Here is a 20,858-nt window from a genome sequence, read left to right on the forward strand (position 1 = left end):
CTCAAAAAAATTTTGCAAATTTGCACATCTCTGAACTATAGATGGAGGATGAAACTCAGCACTGCTGTGTTACCTGGAAAAGTAGTGTTTCCCACAGTGATACAGGCAGATGGGGAAGTAGCCATCAATAGTAGCTTCTGCTAAAAAGCAAATCAGTTCTGGTAGAGTGCATGTAGTGGCCACAGGGAAGGGAGCAAGGAGGCTCCGCCAACATCGCCTGCCACAGCACCAGTTCTGAACAGTGCAGAGGCCCATGGTATTGGTTTTGATCACCCAGAAAGATGCCCCCAGCACATGGAGGGCAACTGCGTGCAAGCATCCAGAAGGGTGACTACCACGAGGCACACAAGATGTACTGAATGCTCTTCTTCAGATACATGTCCAGAAACAAACACTCAGAATCCTGAGATCTCAGGTACTCAGGAGTATTTCTCTTCTTCGGTCATGGCCAGCAGAGCAGTCCAGGCTGACCTGACCCTGCCGATCCTCGAATCCCTGGGGAAGGTAACAGTGTATATAGCTGATGAACTGTTAGAGAATTGTAGAGCCAGCTACAGTGTTCACTTTGACGGATCTAAATTCGCAAGAGTAAGTAGTGTTGGTGGCCAGAGCTCTGAAGTGGTCCAGTGGAGGATCTGGAAAACTGGGCCATCCCAGCTTCCACCAGCCCCTCATGCTGTGGGTCTGCAATACTACTGTAAGTCTCAGTATTACTTCCTGCCCCCCACTGAGGGCAAGGGCTGTACAAACATGACGGACAGGTACTCCACTACACAAGGCTTCTGAAGCGGGTGGGTGAGTTCGTGGCCCAGGCTGTGTACAACTGTTTCTCTGTTTGAAAAACAAGAAAGGTGCCCAGGGGGTCTTTACAAGGTGCGCACAGAAGGTCCCGTCCATCAAGGGGACCTTCTTACAATCCTTGCTCAATTTCATCTGGTTTCTGCTGCTGGCTGTGGACAAGCTGACTGTGTTCACAGTGAGCACCACCTGCTTCCCTACATGGGGACCCCATGTACAAAGGGTACCTGGACAGGGGAGCTGCCAAAGCAGACCTCCTCCAGAGAGGGCAACCTGGGAACAAGCTGAGCAGCCTCGTGGGCTCCTCAGAGCAGAAGGATGGGGACAAGTGCTAGGATGGCAGAAGCCTCATCAGCCTGCTCGGAAGCTGCCTGGCAAGAATGGAGATGCCCATGACCACCACCACTGGGACGGATTCAGTGCCAGGATGGCATGAGGCCCCTTACACAGTAGGCTCCTGTTCCGGGGCTGGAGGGGCCTCCTGTGCAGAGTCTGTCCCTATTTATTATGGAGGTCAAGGGCTGTGTGGTAAGGACCAGGAACAAAGCCCAGCTTCTGCTGCCCACCGATGTTCCTCATATCTCCCACAATAAAGCACACGTCCTGCTGCAGCACCCTGTGCCGTCCTTGTCTCTGGTTCCTTGTGGAGGGCTCTAGTGGGACAGGCAGCCTGGTATCAGTAACCTGTATCCCTTCTTGTGTGTTCACTGTTGCCATGGCATGCCAGAGGAGTGGCACTCACTACTGGGGGCCATGTAGGATCCTGAATCCTGCAGATGAGAGCGCTTTTTTGTTTGATTTCTGTTTGGACACAGAGTTGTTTTCTAATCATGATGAGCTTCTCGGAGACAGAATATGCTCGGTGGTGGCCGAGCTCCTTGGAGGTAGAGATCAGTCATTCAAGCTACAGCCCTGCTGGTCCCCATGAGCTCCACGCTGCTGCTCTGCAGATGTTTTAAAGGGTTTAGTAGGTTTTCATATCCTTCATGTTGTAGTATTTTTTTCTGGGTGAGTGATTTTTAGGACTTAATCATTTTAAGAGTCCAGGAGTGAGCAACCAACTCTATTACCACAGATAATGTCCATGCTACCAGTCAGATTATAAAGGGATACACCATATTTTTCACAATTTAAATAAATAAAATTTCTGGATTACAACACTCTAAGCTGCTTGGGAAGGAAGCAGATGTGCCCTATTCTCTATAAACTGGGATTTAAAGGACGGCTTATGTCGTCAGTTGATTAGTTCTCAATTTTTTTCTAAAGGTCTGTTTACGTTTTGGATCTATTGGTTTAATTTCTCTGACCCAGATATATCTAGAATTTACCCCTTTTATTAGGGTTTCCTGGTTCATAGATTTCAGAACTATCTAGCCTTGTGATTTTTTTTTGTTCTTGTTTCCGTTTATTAGTCTAGGAATATACAAAAGTGTGACATGGCACAACAATCTCATGGAAAGAAAACAGAATACACAGGAGGGGGGTGGCTCTCTTCCCTGGCCCAATGCCTCAGGAAGGCACACATGTGAGGCTTGGGTACGGGGCCTCCTGTCCTGGACCCAGTGTGCTACACCGAAAGCCAGGCCCCTTTTTGAACCGAAGAGAGACCCTTCCTCACACCAGACTTGGGGTCAGGAGAGCTCAGGCGGCTTAGAGAACATGTTCCAAGCCACGGCTGAGCTGTGCTGAATCTACGGTGCCAGCCTTCAGAGTAAAACCAGCCAACAGCAGCGAGATAACCCAAGACAGTACCTGTGGGACATCCTTGTCCCTAGCACAGTATATAGGCCAGCATAGGCTCAGATTGGAGAAAAGGGGTAGGGTGAGGAGCAGAGAGGAGACTCCAGATGCTATCTGCCACCTTCCCCAAAGGGGGTCAACTCTGTTCCCTGCATCTTCCCCTTGGCAAGAAGAACCAGACCTTCAGTCACATGTAGGGTGGTGGGAATGGAGATGTTTGCTAAACACGGCTTCTGCCTCTCGAGAATCCCTGGAGAAAAGAGGATTATCTAAGTGGCCAAGTCATAAGGATTGTCCTTCCCCAGTTCAGCAGGGCCAGCTGTCTGTTGTTTGGGGAACCCTAGAGGGGGGTGGATAAGAAACCATCAAGGCCCAGAAATGTCAGCCACCACCTTGTGCAGGACATACTAGATGTGAGAACTTAAAATACTGACTCGCCCATTCTTACAAAAGATCTAACATGGCAATGGTTTAACAAATTATAATTTATTTTAAATAACCCACAGACACCCATGACGCTTCCAAATTTACAGAACAAGATGCACTAGAGAACTTGGTAGAAAAGGATTCGCAGTCGCTCCTTCCAGGAGCTGGACCCCACGGACTGGGTCCAGCACCTCCGTCTCCGGAAGGCTGAATTTGGTCTTGTGATTGTCAAAGAGCTTCACCAGGGCCTTCATGTACATGGCGTGGTACATGTCGATGTCCTTCTGGGTCGGGTACTCCAGCTTGGGGACGGTGATGGGCTCACCCACAACAGTGGTGATAGGCTTGGAGTAGGGCACCAGCCCCCAGGTGTCAGAGGAGAAGAGGCCTCGGCCATGGAAGATGCACGGGGCGAAACCAATATACTTCTGGAACTTCTTCTGGACCCAGCGGCCCCAGGAGCCTTCCTCAAAGATCACCTGCTTGTACACCTCATTCTCTCCAAAGGAATAGGTGGGAACCAGATCAGCTCCATGGCGCAGGGCCAATTTTACAAAGCCCTTGCAGTTCCGCAGAGTGACTGTGTTCTTACCAGGCATGGAACTCAGGGACTCGGCTGCACCTCCCACCACGATGATGATAGCATTGCCACTCCCGTTCTTTGAAAGCAAGTAGTCTATGGTGTCTCGGTTGACAGGGCAGATGCCTCCAGACATCAAGTACTCCCGAAGGACAGGCATCCGGAAGTTGCCAGCCAACTTGGCCAAGTAGGGCCTTATGCCGGGAAACTTCTTGCTAACTTCGGTCACCTCCGTGCTGAAGTTGCAGAAGGCACCCAGGCCCATGATGCCATGGGGATGGTACCCAAAGATATAGTTCCTGGTGGTCAGCAGGTTGTGCGTCTTCACCAGCTGGATGGGAAAGTAGTCTCGGAAATAGCGCCACACGGTCCAGTTCCTCACCCACTGCGATCTCCTGCCACCTTTCTTGGGCGTGTTCCAGTCAAAGGCCAGCCAGGTGAAGTAGAGCACAGCTAACAGCCAGCAGTCGGTGCAGAAGGTGTACATGAGAATAACACTGCAAGCCACTCCTAGCACCAGGAAGGACAGGACCCACTGTAGGACTGAGATGACCTGGAGCTGCTTTTCCACCTTGGACCTGTTGAGCCAGGAGACAGAAAAGATGTCTTGGAGGGCCGAGAGGATGCTGGAGCCAGTGCCCCATCGCCCAGACCCCTCGCGTGACAGGGCAGATCCTCCATTCTTGTTCTCTCTACGGGCAGCTTCGGCCCGATGCTCACCCCGCAGGACTCCGGAGTAGGCGGCAATGAGGGTCTTCATGCTGAAGTCGGTGCACATCACGGCCTTGCAGAAAGCCGCCTCACGCCGCGCCCCTGGCCCATGCCCCGGCCGCCGGGGCCAGAGCTCGGGGAGCTGGGGAGCAGCTCCCAGGCCGAGGCAGGCAACCACTGCCACCCCAGTTAAGCCTAGAAGCCAGCGAAGCGCGGCCACGGCCTAGCCTTGTGATTTTTAAAAAAATTATTTCTTGAGATTATACTTACATCACTTTCCCTTACCCTTAATTCATCCTCCCATGTACCCTGCCTTGTTCTCTTTCAAACCATGGCCTCTTTTCTCACTCCTGCACACATTCATTTATGTACATATATATTTCTACATACATAAACACAACCTGCTCAGACTATATAATCTTTCTTGTATGCATGTTTTTAGGTTTGACCATTGGTTTTGGGTCGCCAATAATAAGTGTGTGCTCCTCATGAGGAAGACTATTTCTCCTACCCTCATCATTCTTTGGTTGAGGTGTTTTCATTTAGGGTTGAGTCTTTGGGTTTTTGCTAGCCCATACATGTTGGTGAGACATTATGGGGAAATGCTTCTGTTATTACTTGGAGGCGCAGTCTCACAGCAAACTCCCTGATTCTCTGTACTACCTGACTCTCTGTCCTCCCTGACTCTCTGTCCCTTACAATCTTTCCACCTTCTCTTACTCAACTTTCACTGGGGTGTGGGAGTGTGGACTACACAACCCTGTGGTTTGATTGATTGTGGTTTTTTGTAGTGGTCTCCATCTGTTGCAAAGGGAAGTTCATTGATGAAGGATGATGACTATAATCAGTGAGTATAAATTCATGTTTATAGTTGTTACAGATTATTCTGGTTTAGCCGCTGTACAGTTTCCTATAATAACCATAATTTCTCTAGGATTGAGTAGTTAGGTAGTTTTCCCCTATAAGGTATGGTATTCCTTTTGACGTATGGGTCTTAAAATCAATTGGAGAGGTTGTGGTTAGCACTAAGCTATGTTTGTCAATAGTGAGTTTGTAGGGTTATCATACCCTGCTGGTTATTGTTGAGAGTTCATAGGTATCAAGCTGGGTTAAGATTGTGTAGGTTGTCTCCTCCCTGTGAAGCTTGCATGACCATGGAAGTTAGACTGCAGAAAGGGAATGTTCAGGTCAGTTCAGTTAACAGGTCTCAGGGATCTTTTTCTGAAGAGTTTGGTGTCTTCATCAATAGGGAATTACACTCTGGGCGGGAACAAAGGGCAACATCACTAGGCTGTATGTTTTAAGAGTCTCTTGAGAGCTCTGACCAACAACTCAAATACAGCTTCTCACATCTGGCACTGGTGCCTTAGCTACGTGGCCTTTGGTTCTCAGGGGAGGACTGCCTTTGCATATGATAAAATCTCACTAACACTATCTCTATACATACTGACTAACATGTATATTTGTGTGTGTGTGTGTGTGTGTGTGTGTGTGTGTGTTTAGATAAATAGTTAATCGTATGATTCTTTGTGGATTTTTGAAACATTCTTATGGTTGATTAACCAACCTCCCTCCTTCTCCTCTTCTCCCCTTCTCTAAGAACCCCATGTTTCACATTTCTGCTACTAGATATCTAGTATTCTATTTTCCTTTGCCCTCCTCTCTGTATTTATCTCCCTCTCCCTCTCTAATCAGCAACCCTTTCTTTATCTCCTTTATGGTCACTCTTACCCTGACATTACCCTCTCTTTGGCTCCCCAACAACCTTCTTGTGAAGGAGACATCCACCCTATCCTGGTAATTAGCTCTATTTTATTTAATAGAACATGTACTCACATGTGAAAGTTTGGACCTAGGAGCCTCCAATAAGAGAAAACATGTAATATATTTTTTCTGTGTCTGTTACCACACTCAGTAGGATCTTTTCTAGTTCCATCCATTTACCTGCAAAGTATGTGATGTCAGTTTTCTTTATAGCTGAGTAGTATTCCATAGAGCACATGGATCACGTTTTCATATCAATTTGTCAGTTGTAGGACCCTTGGTAGTTGTCATTTTCTAGCTATTATGAATAGGGCAGCAATGAGCATGCCTGAGAAAACATCTGTAGAGCATATGATAAGTTCTTTGGGCACATGCCATGGATTGGTATAGCTGGGTCATCTGGTAGATATTTTTTTTTATTTTTTGAGGATTCTCCTCAGTAATTTCCAAGTGACCAAACCCATTTAGAACTCCAACATCAGTGGATGTGTATTTAGTTCTTGGCACTACCATCTTTGTTCTCTATCTTAGTTGGGCCCATTAAGCACTACATACAGCATTTAACCAGTTTTCAAAAGTCCCAAAGTCTTCCACATCAAAAAAGTAAAAGAACAACCAACCAACCAACCAGACCAGACCAAACCAAACCAAGATTACCAGCTTACGTCTGTCAGCAGCTATTAATACCCCACTCTCTGGTACCAACTTCAGTATTGGTTATTTTTCTATTGCTGTGATAAGACCAAGGTAACTCATAGAAGAAAGAATTGGTGGCAGCTGAGATGACTGAGGAAAACCTTGGTGGCTAGGCCTGGGCCTGCTCCCTCAGAATTTCAGGACCTGAGGGGGCCACATGGGCCTGAAGGTGATGATGGAAGCCGAGGCATGGAGGAGCAGAGAGAGGCCGGCTCCAATTCACTGAATAGAAGTTCTTAGGAGTTGGAGCTGTTGGAAAAGCCAAGCCTGCCCTGGTGATACAACTAATTCAGAAACAATTTGTAGAGAGCAGGCCTGAGGCAGCAAACTCCACAAGAGCAGGACTGAGCCAGCAACCTGGGCTGGAGTAGACCTGAGACAGTAAACTCCACAGGAGCAGGTATAGGGGAGCAACCACTGGATGAGTGGATCAGGGCCAGAGACCTCTGCAAGTCTGGGCATAAATCTGGGACCTTCAAGGGAGTATACCTGAGCCAGGACCTCTGCTGATCCAAACGTGAGACTGGGACCTCCAAGGAACTAGGCCTGAGCCAGGACCTCTCTGGGTCTGGCCATGGGTCTGGGACCTTCAAGGGAGGAGGCAGAAACCTGAGACCTCTGCAGGTCCAGGCATAAGTCTGGGACCTCTGAAGGAGTGGACCTGATCCTGGGATCTCTGCAGTTCTAGGCATTGGTCTGGGACCTCCAAGGTAGTAGGCCTGAGCCAGGTCCTCTGTAGGTTCAAGTGCACACAGGTCTGGGACCTCTGTGGGAATAGATCAGAGCCAGAGACCTTTGCAGGACCAACCCCAAGCCAGGGACTTCTGCAGGAGCAGACCCAGATCAAGGACACTTAACAGAAACAGATCTGAGCCAACAACCTAGGCCAGAGCAGTCCTGAGTGAGTGAACCCCACAGGGGCAGGACTGAGACACTGACCTGTACTGGAGTGAACCTGGAAAGGCTGAACTCCACAGGAGCAGGACTGAGCCAGACACCTTGACCAGAGCAGGCCTGAGGCAGTGAATTCAACAGGAACAGGACCGAGGCAGAAACCTAGCTAAGAGCAGGCCTGGGACAGCAAAGAACTCCACAAGAGCAAACTCCACGGGAGTGGTGCACACCCCGGGAGCACTTAGCCACCTCCAGGAACACAGAGTGACCAATGAGTAACTGGAACCATAGCACTGACTGACTGCACCATGAGGAACAACCATCTGAGCCTTGGATCCACTGGAACCTGGAAGATTAATCACCAGAGTCACAGACAGCCCCGACTACACCAATTAGAGGAAAAGATGAGTAGCCAAGGTAAGAACACAGGCAACAAACACAACAAAGAACAACACGACACCAGTAAATCTAGTGACCCTACAACAAGACTTGAACAACCAAGTATCAATGAAGCAGAAGAAAATGACCTAAAAAAATAACTTCAGGAGAATATTTCAGATGCTTAAAGAGGAAATGAGAAATTCCCTCAAAGAAATGGAGGAAAAGACAAACAAAAATTGGAAGGCATCAACAAATCCCTTAAAGAAAACCAAGAAAAACATCTGAAAGGAGCTATTCAAGACTTGAAAACTGAAATAGAGATAATAAAATGAAAGAAAAAATGAAAAAATAGACTTCAAACTAAAATAAATAACTTATAGAAGCAGAAATCGTGAGAAAATGATCCAGAACCGCAAATGCAAGCATAAACAGCAGAATACAAGCAATGGAAGAAACTCAAGTGCTGAAGATACAATAGAGCAAACAGAATCATCAGTCAAAGAAAACATTAAATCTAACAAAAGCTTAACCCACTATATCCAGGAAATGTGGGACACCATGAAAAGACCAAACCTAAGAACAATAGGTATAGAAGGGAAAGTTCAACTCAAAAAGCACATAAAATATATTCAACAAAATCATACTAGAAAACTTTTCCAACCTAAAGAAAGGCATGCCTATAAAGATACAAGAAATTTACAGAAAACCAAATAGACTGAACCAAAAATCTTTCACAACATAATAGTCAAAACACAAAGCATACAGATGAAGAATATTAAGAGCTACAAAGGAAAAGGCCAAGTAACATATAAAGGCAAACCCATCAGAATAATACCTAACTCTGAAAACCAGAAGGTCCTGGACAGATATTATGCAGACACTAAGAGACCACGGATGCCAGTAAGACTACTATACCTAGTGAAACTTTCAATCTCCATAGATGGAGAAAACGATATTCCATAACATAACCAGGTTTAAACAATATGCATCCACACATCAAGTCCTACGGAAAGCTCATGAAGGAAAACTCCAACCCAAGGAAGTTGGCTGCACCCATAAAAACACAGGCAATAGATAATCCCACTCCAGCAAATCCCAAAGAAGGGGAACACATACTACCACCAAAATAAAAGGAGTTAACAATCACTGATCATTAATATCTCTTAATATCAGTGGACTCAGTTCACTTATAAAAAGACACAGGCTAATGGAATGGGTACGAAAACAGGAGTTGACCTGTGGCATACAAGAAACTTCAACTTCAAATACAGATATTACCTCAGAATAAAGGGTTAGGAAAAGATTTTCTAGTCAAATGGACCTAGGAAACAAGTGGACATACATATCTTAATATCTAACAAGATAGACTTCAAACTAAAATTTATCAAAATAGATAGAAAAAATATTTCGTATTCATCACAGGAAAACATCAAGGTGAAGTCTCAATTATGAACATATTTGCCCCACAAACAAGGGCAGCCACATTTGTACAAGAAACATTACTAAAGCTTAAATCTCACATCAAACCCCACATACTAATAGTGGGAGATTTCAACACCCACTCTCAACAATGGACAGGTCTGTAGACAGAAAACTAACAGAGAAATAAGGGAACTAACAGATGTCATGACTCAAATGTACTTAACAGACATCTATAGAACCTTTCAACCAAATACAAAAGAATATACCCTCTTCTCAGCACCTTATGGAAACATCTCTAAAATAGACCACTTACTTGGTCACAAAACAAATCTGAACAGATAGATAAAAATGGGAATAACCGCCTGTATCTTATCAGATCACCATAATGTAAAGTTAAAATTCAATAAAACAAATTACAAAAAGTCTGCAAACTCTTGGAAACCGAATAATGCTCATCTAAAATATCACTAGGTCAAGGAAGAATAAAGAAAGAAACTAAAGACTTCCCAGAATACAATGAAAATTAATGCACAACATACCCAAATTTATGGCACATTATGAAAACAGTGCTAAGAGGAAAGCTCATAGCACTAAATACATACATAAAGAATTTGGAGAAATCTCATACCAGTGACATGATAGCACACCTGAAACATCTAGAACAAAAAGAAGTAAGTGCACCCAGGATGAGTAGATGACAGGAAATAATCAAACTGAGGACTGAAATCAATAAAACAGAAAGTGAACAATATAAAGAATCAAAGAAACAAAAAGTTGGTTCTTCAAGAAAATAAAAAGAATGGGCAAATCCTTATCCAAACCAGCCGAAAGGCAGAGGGAGAATATCCAAATGAACAAACTCAGACATGAAACGGGAACATGACAAGAGACACTGAGGAAATCCGAGAATCCTCAGGTCATACTTCAAAAACATGTACACCACAAAATTGGAAAATTTAAAAGAAATTGACATTTTTGTGGATAGGTGACATATACCAAAATTAAATCAAGATCAAATAAACAATTTAAGCAGACTGATAACCCCTAATGAAGTAGAAGCAGTTATTAAAATCTCCCAACCAAAACAGCCCAGAACCAAATGAATTCAGTGCAGAATTCTCGCAGAATCGCAAAGAAAAGCTAGTACCAATACTCCCCAAAATATTCCACACAATAGAAACAGAAGGAACATTGTCAAACTTCTTTTTTGAAGCTACAGTTATGCGGATACCCAGACCACAGAAAGGTACAACAAAGAAAGAGAATTACATACTAATCTCCCTCATTACCATTGATGCGAAAGTACACAATGAGCCAGGCAGTGGTGGCTCACAACTTTAATCCCAGCACTCAGGAAGCAGACAGGAAGATCTCTGTGAGTTCAAGGCCAGCCTGGTCTACAGAGTGAATTCCAGGATAGGTTCCAAAGGTACAGAGATAACCTGTCTCAAAACAATCAAAATACTCAGGAGAAGTCAAACTTTTGCTATTTGCAGATGATAGGATAGTATACCTAAGTGACCCCAAAAACTCTACCAGGGAGCTCTTACAGCTGATAAATGTAGCAGAATACAAGTTTACTCAAAAAAATCTATAGCCCTCCTATATACAAATAATAAATGGTCTGAGAAATAAATCAGAGAAAAATCACCCTTTACAATAATCTCAAATAAAATATCTTGGGATAATACTAACCAAACAAGATAAGATCTGTATGACAAGACCTTTAAATCTTTAAAGAAAGAACTTAAAGAAGACATCAGAAAATTGAAATATCTCCCATGTTCTTGAATAGGCAGAATCAACATAGTAAAAATGGCAATGTTACCAAAAGCAACCTTCAGATTCAATACAATCCCATCAAAATCCCAACACAATTATTTACAGACTGCAATAGAACAATACTCTACTTTTTATGGAAAAACAAAAAACCCAGGTGTAAGATGATATCTCAAAGTTGTCTTGATTTGCATTTCCCTGATTGCTAAGGAGGTTGAGCATGACCTTAAGTGTCTTTTGGCCATTTGAACTTCTTCTGTTGAGAATTCTCTGTTCAGTTCAGTGCCCCATTTTTTAATTGGGTTAATTAGCATTTTAAAGTTTAGTTTCTTGAGTTCTCTATATATTTTGGAGATCAGACCTTTGTCTGTTGCGGGGTTGGTGAAGATCTTCTCCCAGTCAGTAGGTTGCCTTTGTGTCTTAGTGACAGTGTCCTTTGCTTTACAGAAGCTTCTCAGTTTAAGTAGGTCCCATTTATTCAATGTTGCCCTTAATGTCTGTGCTTCTGGGGTTATACATAGGAAGCGATCTCCTGTGCCCATCTGTTGTAGGGTATTTCCCACTTTCTCTTCTATCAGGTTCAGTGTGTTCGGGCTGATATTGAGGTCTTTAATTTGGACTTGAGTTTTGTGCATGGTGATAGATATGGGTCTATTTTCATTCTTCTACAGGTTGACATCCAGTTGTGCCAGCACCATTTGTTGAAGATGCTTTCTTTCTTCCATTGTATACTTTTAGCTCCTTTATCGAAAATGAGGTGTTCATAGGTTTGTGGGATAAAATCCGGGTCTTCTATATGATTCCATTGGTCGACTTCTCTGTTTTTATGCCAATACCACACTGTTTTCATTACTGTAGCTCTGTAATAGAGTTTGAAGTCAGGGATGGTAATGCCTCCAGAAGTTCCTTTATTGTATAAGATTGTTTTGACTATCCTGGGTTTTTTGTTTTTCCATATAAAGTTGATTATTGTCCTCTCAAGATGAAGTAGAAGCAGTTATTAAAATCTCCCAACCAAAACAGCCCAGAACCAAGATCTTTGATGGGACCCTGATGGGGATTGCATTGAATCTATAAATTGCCTTTGGTAGAATTGCCATTTTTACTATGTTGATCCTCCCAATCCAAGAGCAAGGGGGATCCTTCCATTTTCTGGTATCCTCTTCAATTTCTTTCTTCAATGCCTTAAAGTTCTTGTCAAATAGATCTTTCACTTCCTTGGTTAGAGTTACCCCCAAGATATTTTATGCTGTTTGTGGCTATCGTGAAAGGTGATGCTTCTCTGATTTCCCTCTCTGCTTCCATATTCTTTCCTATTTGGGTGGAATGTTTTATAGATGTCTGTTAAGTCCATTTGATTCATTACCTCCATTAATTCACAATCCATTTATGTTAAAAGTCTTGGAGAGATTAGGGATACAAGGGTCATACCTAAATATAATAAAAGCTATATACAGCAAGCCGACAGCTAACATCAAATTAAACGGAGAGAAACTCAAAGCCATCCCGCTTAACTCAGGAACACGACAAGGATGTCCACTCTCTCCATACCTCTTCAATATAGTGCTTGAAGTTTTAGCAATAGCAATAAGACAATATGAGGGGATCAAGGGGATTCGAATTGGAAAGGAAGAAGTTAAGCTTTCGTTATATGCAGATGATATGATAGTGTACATAAACGACCCCAAAAACTCCACCAAAGAACTTTTACAGCTGATAAACAGCTTTAGTAATGTGGCAGGATACAAGATCAACTCCAAAAAAATCAGTCGCCCTTCTATACACAAAGGATTGATGGCAGCCTTGAGTTTTAGTAATGTTTCTTTTATGTACGTGGGTGCTTTTATATTAGGGGCATAGATATTCAGGATTGAGACTTCATCCTGATGAATTGTTCCTGTTATGAGTATAAAATGTCCCTCTCCATCTCTTCTTATTGATTTAAGTTTGACGTCAACTTTGTTAGAAATTAGTATGGCCACACCTGCTTGTTTCTTAGGTCCATTTGCTTGATAAGCCTTTTCCCAGCCCTTTACTCTGGGTAGGTGCCTGTCTTTGTGGTTGAGGTGTGTTTCTTGTAAACAGCAGAATGTTGGATCCTGTTTTCGTATCCAGTCTCTTAGCCTGTGCCTTTTTATAGGTGAGTTGAGTCCATTGACATTAAGTGATATTAATAACCAGTGGTTGTTAACTCTGGTCACTTTTTTAGTAGTAGGGTTTGTGTGTTTCCCTTCTTTGAGTTGTGCTGGTGAAGGGTCTTTAGATGTTTGAGTTATTTTGGTCATTTGTTGGACTCCTTAGTTTGTGATTTTCCTTCTATTACTTTCTGTAAGGCTGGATTTGTGGCTACGTATTGTTTAAATTTGTTTTTATCCTGGAAAATTTTGTTTTCTCCATTTATAGTGAACTAAAGCTTGGCTGGGTATAGTAGTCTGGGCTTGCATCGATGGTCTCTTAGTTTTTGAAGTACCTCTATCCAGGACCTTCTGGCTTTCATTGTTTCCATAGAGAAGTCAGGTGTAAGTCTGATAGGTTTACCTTTATAAGTAATTTGGCCTTTTTCCTTTGCAGCTCTTAATATTCTTTCTTTTCTGTATGTTTTGTGTTTTGATTATTATATGGAGAGGAGATTTTTTTTTTTGCTCCAGTCTATTCGGTGTTCTGTATGGTTCTTGAACCTTCAAAGGAATATATTTCTTTAGGTTGGGAAAGTTTTCTTCTATAATTTTATTAAATATATTTTCTGGACCGTTGAGCTGTACTTCCTCTCCTTCTTCTATCCCAATTATTCTTAGGTTTGGTCTTTTTATTTTGTCCCAGATTTCCTGAATGTTTTGTGATGGGAATTTGTTGGTTTTGCTGTTTTCTTTGATCAGTGTGTTTATTTTCTCTATGGTATCTTCAGTGTCTGACATTCTTTCTTCTATCTCTTGTAATCTGTTGGTAGTACTTGTCTCTGTAGTTCCTGTTCGTTTACCCAGATTTTCCATCTCCATTCTTCCCTTGGTTTGTGTTTTCTTCATTACTTCCATTTCATTCTTCAAATCTTGAACCGCTTCCCTTACCTGTTTGATTGCTATTTCTTGTTTCTCTTGGATTTCTTGGGTATCTTTGAGCGATTTATTCATTTCCTCTACCTTTTTGTTTGTAATCTCTAATTGTTTATGCAGTTTTTCACCTCCTGTTTAAGGTCTTCTATTATTTTCATATAATTAACTTTTGAGTCGATTTCTTTTAATTCTTCTGGAGTAGAGTGTACAATTCTTCTTATTTCGGGATCCCTGGATTCTGGTGATGTCATGTTGCCTTTCAGGTTGTTGGAGGAATTCTTGCATTGGCGCCTTCCCATCTCTTCCTTCAAATGGAGCCAGGAGAGGCCTGGTGTCTTGGTCCAGTCTTTGCTGTGACTGACTCTCTGGGTGTATCTCTTCAGTGTAGAAGCAGGAACCATCCCGTCCAGATGGAACTCCTCAGCACCAAAACATGGATGCCTGGTAGTCCAATGACCTGCAGACAAAAGGGGGAACTTGGGGGGGCAGGGCAGGAATGAGTAGAACCCAGAAGACCCTGCTGCACAAGCTGAAGGTGTGTGTGCTCCCTTTCAGAGGTCCTTGAGGCCTGCCCGGTAGGCAGGCACTCACCGCTCTGGGTGGGTAGCCTTAGTGTAGGAGCAGAAAACTGTTCCTGAGCAAAGGACCTTGCAGAAAACGCAGGCTTGGGGGGGGGGGGTCGTGTGTAAAAAAGACAGCCCTGCAGAAGGAGCTGGGGGAGGGGGGTTTGTGCTCTCTTCCGGGACAATCCGCCCCTGGATAACACACACTCACCCATCCAGATGGAACTCCTCAGCACCTAAACAGGGCCGCCTGGTAGCCCAATGATCCGGGGACAAAAGGAAGAACGTGGCAGGCAGGGTGGGGTCCAGGAGAGCACAGGAGACCTTGGAGCACAAGCTGAAGGTGCCCGGGCTCCCTTACAGAGGACCTTGAGACCTGCCCAGTAGGCAGGCACTCACGGCTCTGAGTGGGTAGCCTTAGTGTAGGAGCTTGAAACTGTTCTTGAGCACTGGTCCTAGCATACAGCAGGGCAGGGTTGGGGGGGGGGGGCTGGGTCATGCGTAAGAAAGACAGCCCTGCAGAAGGAGCTGGGGGAGGGGGGTTTGTGCTCACTTCCGGGACAATCCACTCCTGGATAGCACACACTCACCCGTCCAGATGGAACTCCTCAGCACCTAAACAGGGCCACACACACACATTTTTAATTATAAGTAAATAGATTCCTCTTTTATACAATGCAGCTCAACCAGTTTCCCCTCCTTCCACTCCTCCCAGCTCCCTCCTCATTTCCCTTCCTCCCCAAGATCCAATTCCCAACCACTTTCTCTTCAGGAAAGAGCATGCTTCCAAGATAGGACAAACAAACAGGACAAAACAAGATACAATATCAAGCCTGGAAAAGACAACCCAATAGGAGGAAAAAAGCCCCAAGAACAGGCGAAAGGGTCAGAGATACATCTGCTCCCACTGTTAACTTGGTATTTATTTGGGACTCATAGCATCCACAACCTGGTGCAGACCTATGCAGGCCCTGTACTTACCGCTTCAGTCTTTGTAAGCCACTGTGAGCCCTGCTTGGTTGATTCAGTGAGCCATATTCTCTTGGTATCCTACATCCCCTCTGACTCCTACATCCCTCGCCCCCTGGATTCTCCAATCTCTAAGAGGAGGGACCTGATGGAGTTCTCCAATTTAGACTTCCTATCTGTGTAGTGTCTGCCTGACTGTAGGCCTCTGTACCCACTCCCATCTGCTCTTGGTGGAAGCCTCTCTGATAATGACTGGATAAGGAACCAATATTAGAGTATAGCAGAATATCATCAGGAACCATTTCATTGTTTAGGGGTTTTATTCGGTTTGGTTTGGTTTTATTTGTTTGTTTGTTTGTCAGTCATGTTTGGTTCTACTCTAAGACTCTGGGCTGTCCAGTCTCCAGTTCCTGGCCATTCAAGCAATGCAGAGCATGGGCGCCCTCTCATGAAGAGAGCCTCCAGTTAAACCAGACATATATGTATTTCTAAATACATAAATACATCCTGCTCAGTCTCTTAACAACATCTGTATGTATGCTTTCAAAGCTGAACATCTGGTACTGATTGGATAAGCAATTGTTGTGCTCTTCCCTGAGGAAAACTATTTCCTCACTATCAGCATTTTTTACTTGCCTGTGATACTTTGTGTAGGGTCAAGGCCTCATGGGATTTCCCCATTCATGTTTGCATAACTTATTGTTGTTGTCCTTGTTCAGCTCATGTTTATACAAACACATTGTTGACAATTTATGTATCTAGCTTCTGACTTTATTAAAAGACACAGTCTCACAGCAAATTTCCTGTTCCTCTGTCTCTTAACAATCTTTCCACCCTCTCTTCTCCAATGTTCCCTGATCCTTAGATGCAGCATTTTTATTGTACATGAAGACTGTAATCTACAACTCTATGGTTTGCTTGACTGCTTTTTCTATAAGGGTCTCCTGCATCTAACGCAAAGAAGTTTCTTTGATGAGAGATGAGGACTATTGTTGCGGGAGGTCCTTCCACTCCTCCAGCCAATAGCTGCTAGAAACCAGCCCATTGGGGCGTGGTCTTTCTCTTTAAAAAAGCGGCCACTTCCCTCCTCTCTCTCTCTTTGCTTCCTGCTCTGTTTCTGGTGACTAGACTCCTTTCTGACTGCGCAGAGGGCTGTTGTCTGGGACGGTGATCTGTAAGTTTTTTCCCCTTTAAAAAATATCACCCTATTAATCATAATTCCAAACTGGTGTGGGATTGTTTGTGACTTGCGCCTTCATCTGGTGTCCAACGTGGGGCTCGAACCCACAACCCTGAGATTAAGAGTCTCATGCTCTACCGACTGAGCTAGCCGGGGGGGGGGGGGGGGGGGGGGGGGGGGGGGGGGGGGGGGGGGGGGGGGGGGGGAGCCGGACTGTGGGAAGAGGCCCGCAGCTCTTACTACAGACTATACTTACCTGTACGTCTAAGGAAAGATAGAGTGTAGTTATGGATTATGCAGCTTAGTAAAGTGATTGTAGGCTGTCCTCCAGGATACCGCATTACACCATCCCTTGGTAGTTGGCTAGGTTTCCTGTACCAGGCTTCCTTCTTGTTGAGTGGGCCTGAAGTCCAATTAGAGAGCTGTTGGTTACTGCTAAGGTGTGCGTGCCACTATTGCATTCCTTGACTTACTGTGCTATGCTGGTCCTTGTGGTTAAGAGGCAACCATTGGTTGCTTCCCTCTTTTGGAAGGTTTCGTGGTTCCTTCTGGTACTGTGTATGAAAGGCAGTATTTAGGTAAGAGGCTTCCTGGTTAGTTCCAGCTCAAAGGCCTCTCTGCCCTGTATCTGAAGTACATGGTGTTCTCAGAAACATAGACTTAGTGTCTGCCTCTGCGGGGAAACCAAAGGCAATAGCAATAATTTATGATTTGAGTCTCTTGAGCAACCCTGACTAGTTTCCTATTCCTGGTGCTGGGGTTTTATTAGGTGGCTGCAGGGGCCATAGAAGTATAAAGCATATGGCAACTGATGATTCAAGTGTCAACCCACCAGACTCTGGTGGAGATAATCCTGTCTACCAAGGCTTACAGGACCACTGACTCTGAAAACCAACTGCCTGTAATTTCTCTCATGGGCCACTTTATTTCTTCCCTAAGAATAGCTTTGGGTGTATTCCTACTGCTTATGTGTTTATCTCATGAAAATATTCCATCTGATAGGCATATATATCTGTGGACAGTCAGGAAGATGACTTTTCAACATTTGTGTGTATAATTTTGATATATAGAAAATATACTAGAATACGCTTCATAACTTCTATTGTCCCATGAGGACTGTAGTCACTGAAAAGCCTGCCTTGTTCCTTTGCACAGACTAACTGCACACAATTAGCTCACTTTCACCTCAGAGCAAGTTCAAACTAGACTAAAGGCTTTTTGTAAATAGATCATGAGTTTAAAACTTTACAGCTATGCACAGGTCAGAGTTGCAGATGTCCAACTGCCAATTCTTCGCTTGCCAGTCTGCTGACAAGAGACCTATGTCTCAAAGTTTGTCACTGGAAACTGTGTCCCCCTCCCAGTCTGGTCACAGTCTTACTCCTGAAACCTTGAAATCCTTGTGTTGCCATGGTAAATCACTCAGCTCCTTATTCACTTACCCTAAGAATGTACTTTTGAGCAATGAGAGGTAACTCTTGCAGTTTTTTTAGTTGCTCCAAGCCTCCTGAAAAGGAAAGTTTTTAGGCTAGAAGAGGAGAAACTAGGAGGAATTAGAATTAGGACAGGAGAATTAGAATAGAGGCAGAACAATAAATAGACATTACTGGAACAGCATGTAGGTGAGCCTTTCCTTCAGATTAACAGCGATTCTAAGTTCCCCTTTCCTCTGCTGGGGCTCTGACCTGAACTCTGGAAGACAGTTTTGGGGAGCAGGCCTCCCAAGCTATCAATAGGTGGCCTTTGGCTCTTGTCCACCAGAAGAGAGAATTTTATTTCAAAAATGTATAAATGTTTATACACAGAATTGCATGTATTATAGATTTTCTAAGGTAAATAGTTAATAGTAAATTTGTTATGATTTTTCCAGACTTCCTTGCTGATATTTTTACCCTCTGCCATCTTCGTGTTTATCTTCTTCATCCTCCCTAATTGAACTTCCCCTGTGTCTTAGTTAGGGTGACTGTTGCTATAGTGAAATATCATGACCAAAGCAACTTGGGGAGGAAAGGTTTATTCAGCTTATGGTTACACAGCACAGTTCCTCATAAAAGGAAGTCAGGCTGGGAGAAGATCTTCACCAACCCCGCGACAGACAAAGGTCTGATCTCCAAAATATATAGAGAACTCAAGAAACTAGACTTTAAAATGCTAATTAACCCAATTAAAAAATGGGGCACTGATCTGAACAGAGAATTCTCAACAGAAGTTCAAATGGCCAAAAGACACTTAAGGTCATGCTCAACTTCCTTAGCAATCAGGGAAATGCAAATCAAAACAACTTTGAGATATCATCTTACACCTGTCAGAATGGCTAAAGTCAAAAACACCAATGATAGCCTTTGCTGGAGAGGCTGTGGAGGAAGGGGTACCCTCATCCATTGCTGGTGGGAATGCAATCTTGTGCAACCACTATGGAAGTCAGTGTTTCGGTTTCTCAGGAAATTCGGGATCAGCCTACCCCTGGACCCAGCAATACCACTCTTGGGAATATACCCAAGAGATGCCCTATCATATGACAAAAGCATTTGTTCAACTATGTTCATAGCAGTATTATTTGTAATAACCAGAACCTGGAAACAACCTAGATGCCCTTCAATGGAAGAATGGATGAAGAAAGTATGGAATATCTACACATTAGAGTACTACGCTGCGGTAAAAAACAATGACTTCTCGAATTTTGCATGCAAATGGATGGAAATAGAAAACACTATCCTGAGTGAGGTATCCCAGACCCAAAAAGATGAACATGGGATATACTCACTCATAATTGGTTTCTAGCCATAAATAAGGGTCACGGAGTCTACAATAGGTGAATCTAAAGAAGCTAAGTAAGAAGGGGAACCCAAGGAAAAACATATAGTTATCCTCTTGGCTAAGGGAAGTAGACAAAATTGCCGGGGAGAAAATTGGGATCCTGGGGGTGGGGTGGGATGGGGGTAAGGGGAGATGGGGAGAGAAAAGGTTAGAAGGGAAGGAGGTCGGGCCTTGGGAAAACAGGAGGATTGGGATAAAGGAAGGTTGAACAGGGGAGCACAGAACCACAATTCTTAGTTAAGGGAGCCACTTTAGGGTTGGCAAGAGACCTGACCCTAGAGGGGCTCCCAGGTGCCCAAGCCGAGGTCCCCAGTTAGTTCCTTGGGCAGCTGAGAATAGGGAACCTGAAATGACCCTATCCTAGATCAATACTGACGAATATCTTGCATATCATCATAGAACCTTCATCTGGTGATGTATGGAGATAGAGACAGAGACCCACACTGGAGCACTGGACTGAGCTCCCAAGGTCCCAATGAGGAGCAGAAGGAGGGAGAACATGAGCAAAGAAGTCGGGACCACGAGGGATGCACCCACCCACTGAGACAGTGGAGCTGATCTATTGGGAGCTCACCAAGACCAGCTGGACTGTGACTGAAAAAGCATGGGATAAAACTGGACTCTCTGAACATGGCGAACAATGAGGGCTGATGAGACGCAAAGGACAATGGCACGGGGTTTTGATCCTACATAATGTGATGGCTTTGTGGGAACCTAGCCAGTTTGGATGTTCACCTTCCTAGATATGGACGGAGGGGGGAGGTCCTAGGTCTTACCACAGGGCAGAAAACCCTGACTGCTCTTTGGACTGGAGAGGGAGGGGGAAAGGAGTGGGGGGGAGGGGGAGAAGGGTGGGAGGAGGGGGTGTAGGGTGGGAGGAGGGGGAGGGAAATGGGAGGCTGGGAGGAGGTGGAAACTTGTTTTTTTTTTTCTCCTTTTCTCAATAAAAAAAAATAAGGAAGTCAGGACAGAAACTCAAGCAATGAAGGGGATCTAGAAACAGGAGCTGATTGCAGAGGGCATGGAGAGGTGCTGCTTACTGGTTTGCTCCTCATTGCTTTCTCAGCATGCTTCTTATAAAAACCCAG

The 20,858-nt window shown here is 44.2% G+C and overlaps 1 protein-coding gene and 1 pseudogene across 1 annotated transcript; one reads left to right on the forward strand and one right to left on the reverse strand.

The window, feature by feature from the left end:
* The first annotated feature begins 305 nt into the window (after positions 1-305).
* LOC121464702 lies at positions 306-1,234 on the forward strand (annotated as a pseudogene).
* A 1,831-nt stretch (positions 1,235-3,065) lies between these two features.
* On the reverse strand, positions 3,066-4,304 carry LOC121464703 (diacylglycerol O-acyltransferase 2-like). Its single transcript, XM_041677724.1, has one exon. The coding sequence runs from the start codon at positions 4,302-4,304 to the stop codon at positions 3,066-3,068; it is 1,239 nt and encodes a 412-aa protein (XP_041533658.1).
* Positions 4,305-20,858: the final 16,554 nt, after the last annotated feature.

The sequence above is a fragment of the Microtus oregoni genome, unplaced genomic scaffold (assembly GCF_018167655.1).
Source record: "Microtus oregoni isolate MIOR12 unplaced genomic scaffold, Mior012 000029F_ref0000214, whole genome shotgun sequence".
In the NCBI taxonomy this organism is placed as follows: domain Eukaryota; kingdom Metazoa; phylum Chordata; class Mammalia; order Rodentia; family Cricetidae; genus Microtus; species Microtus oregoni.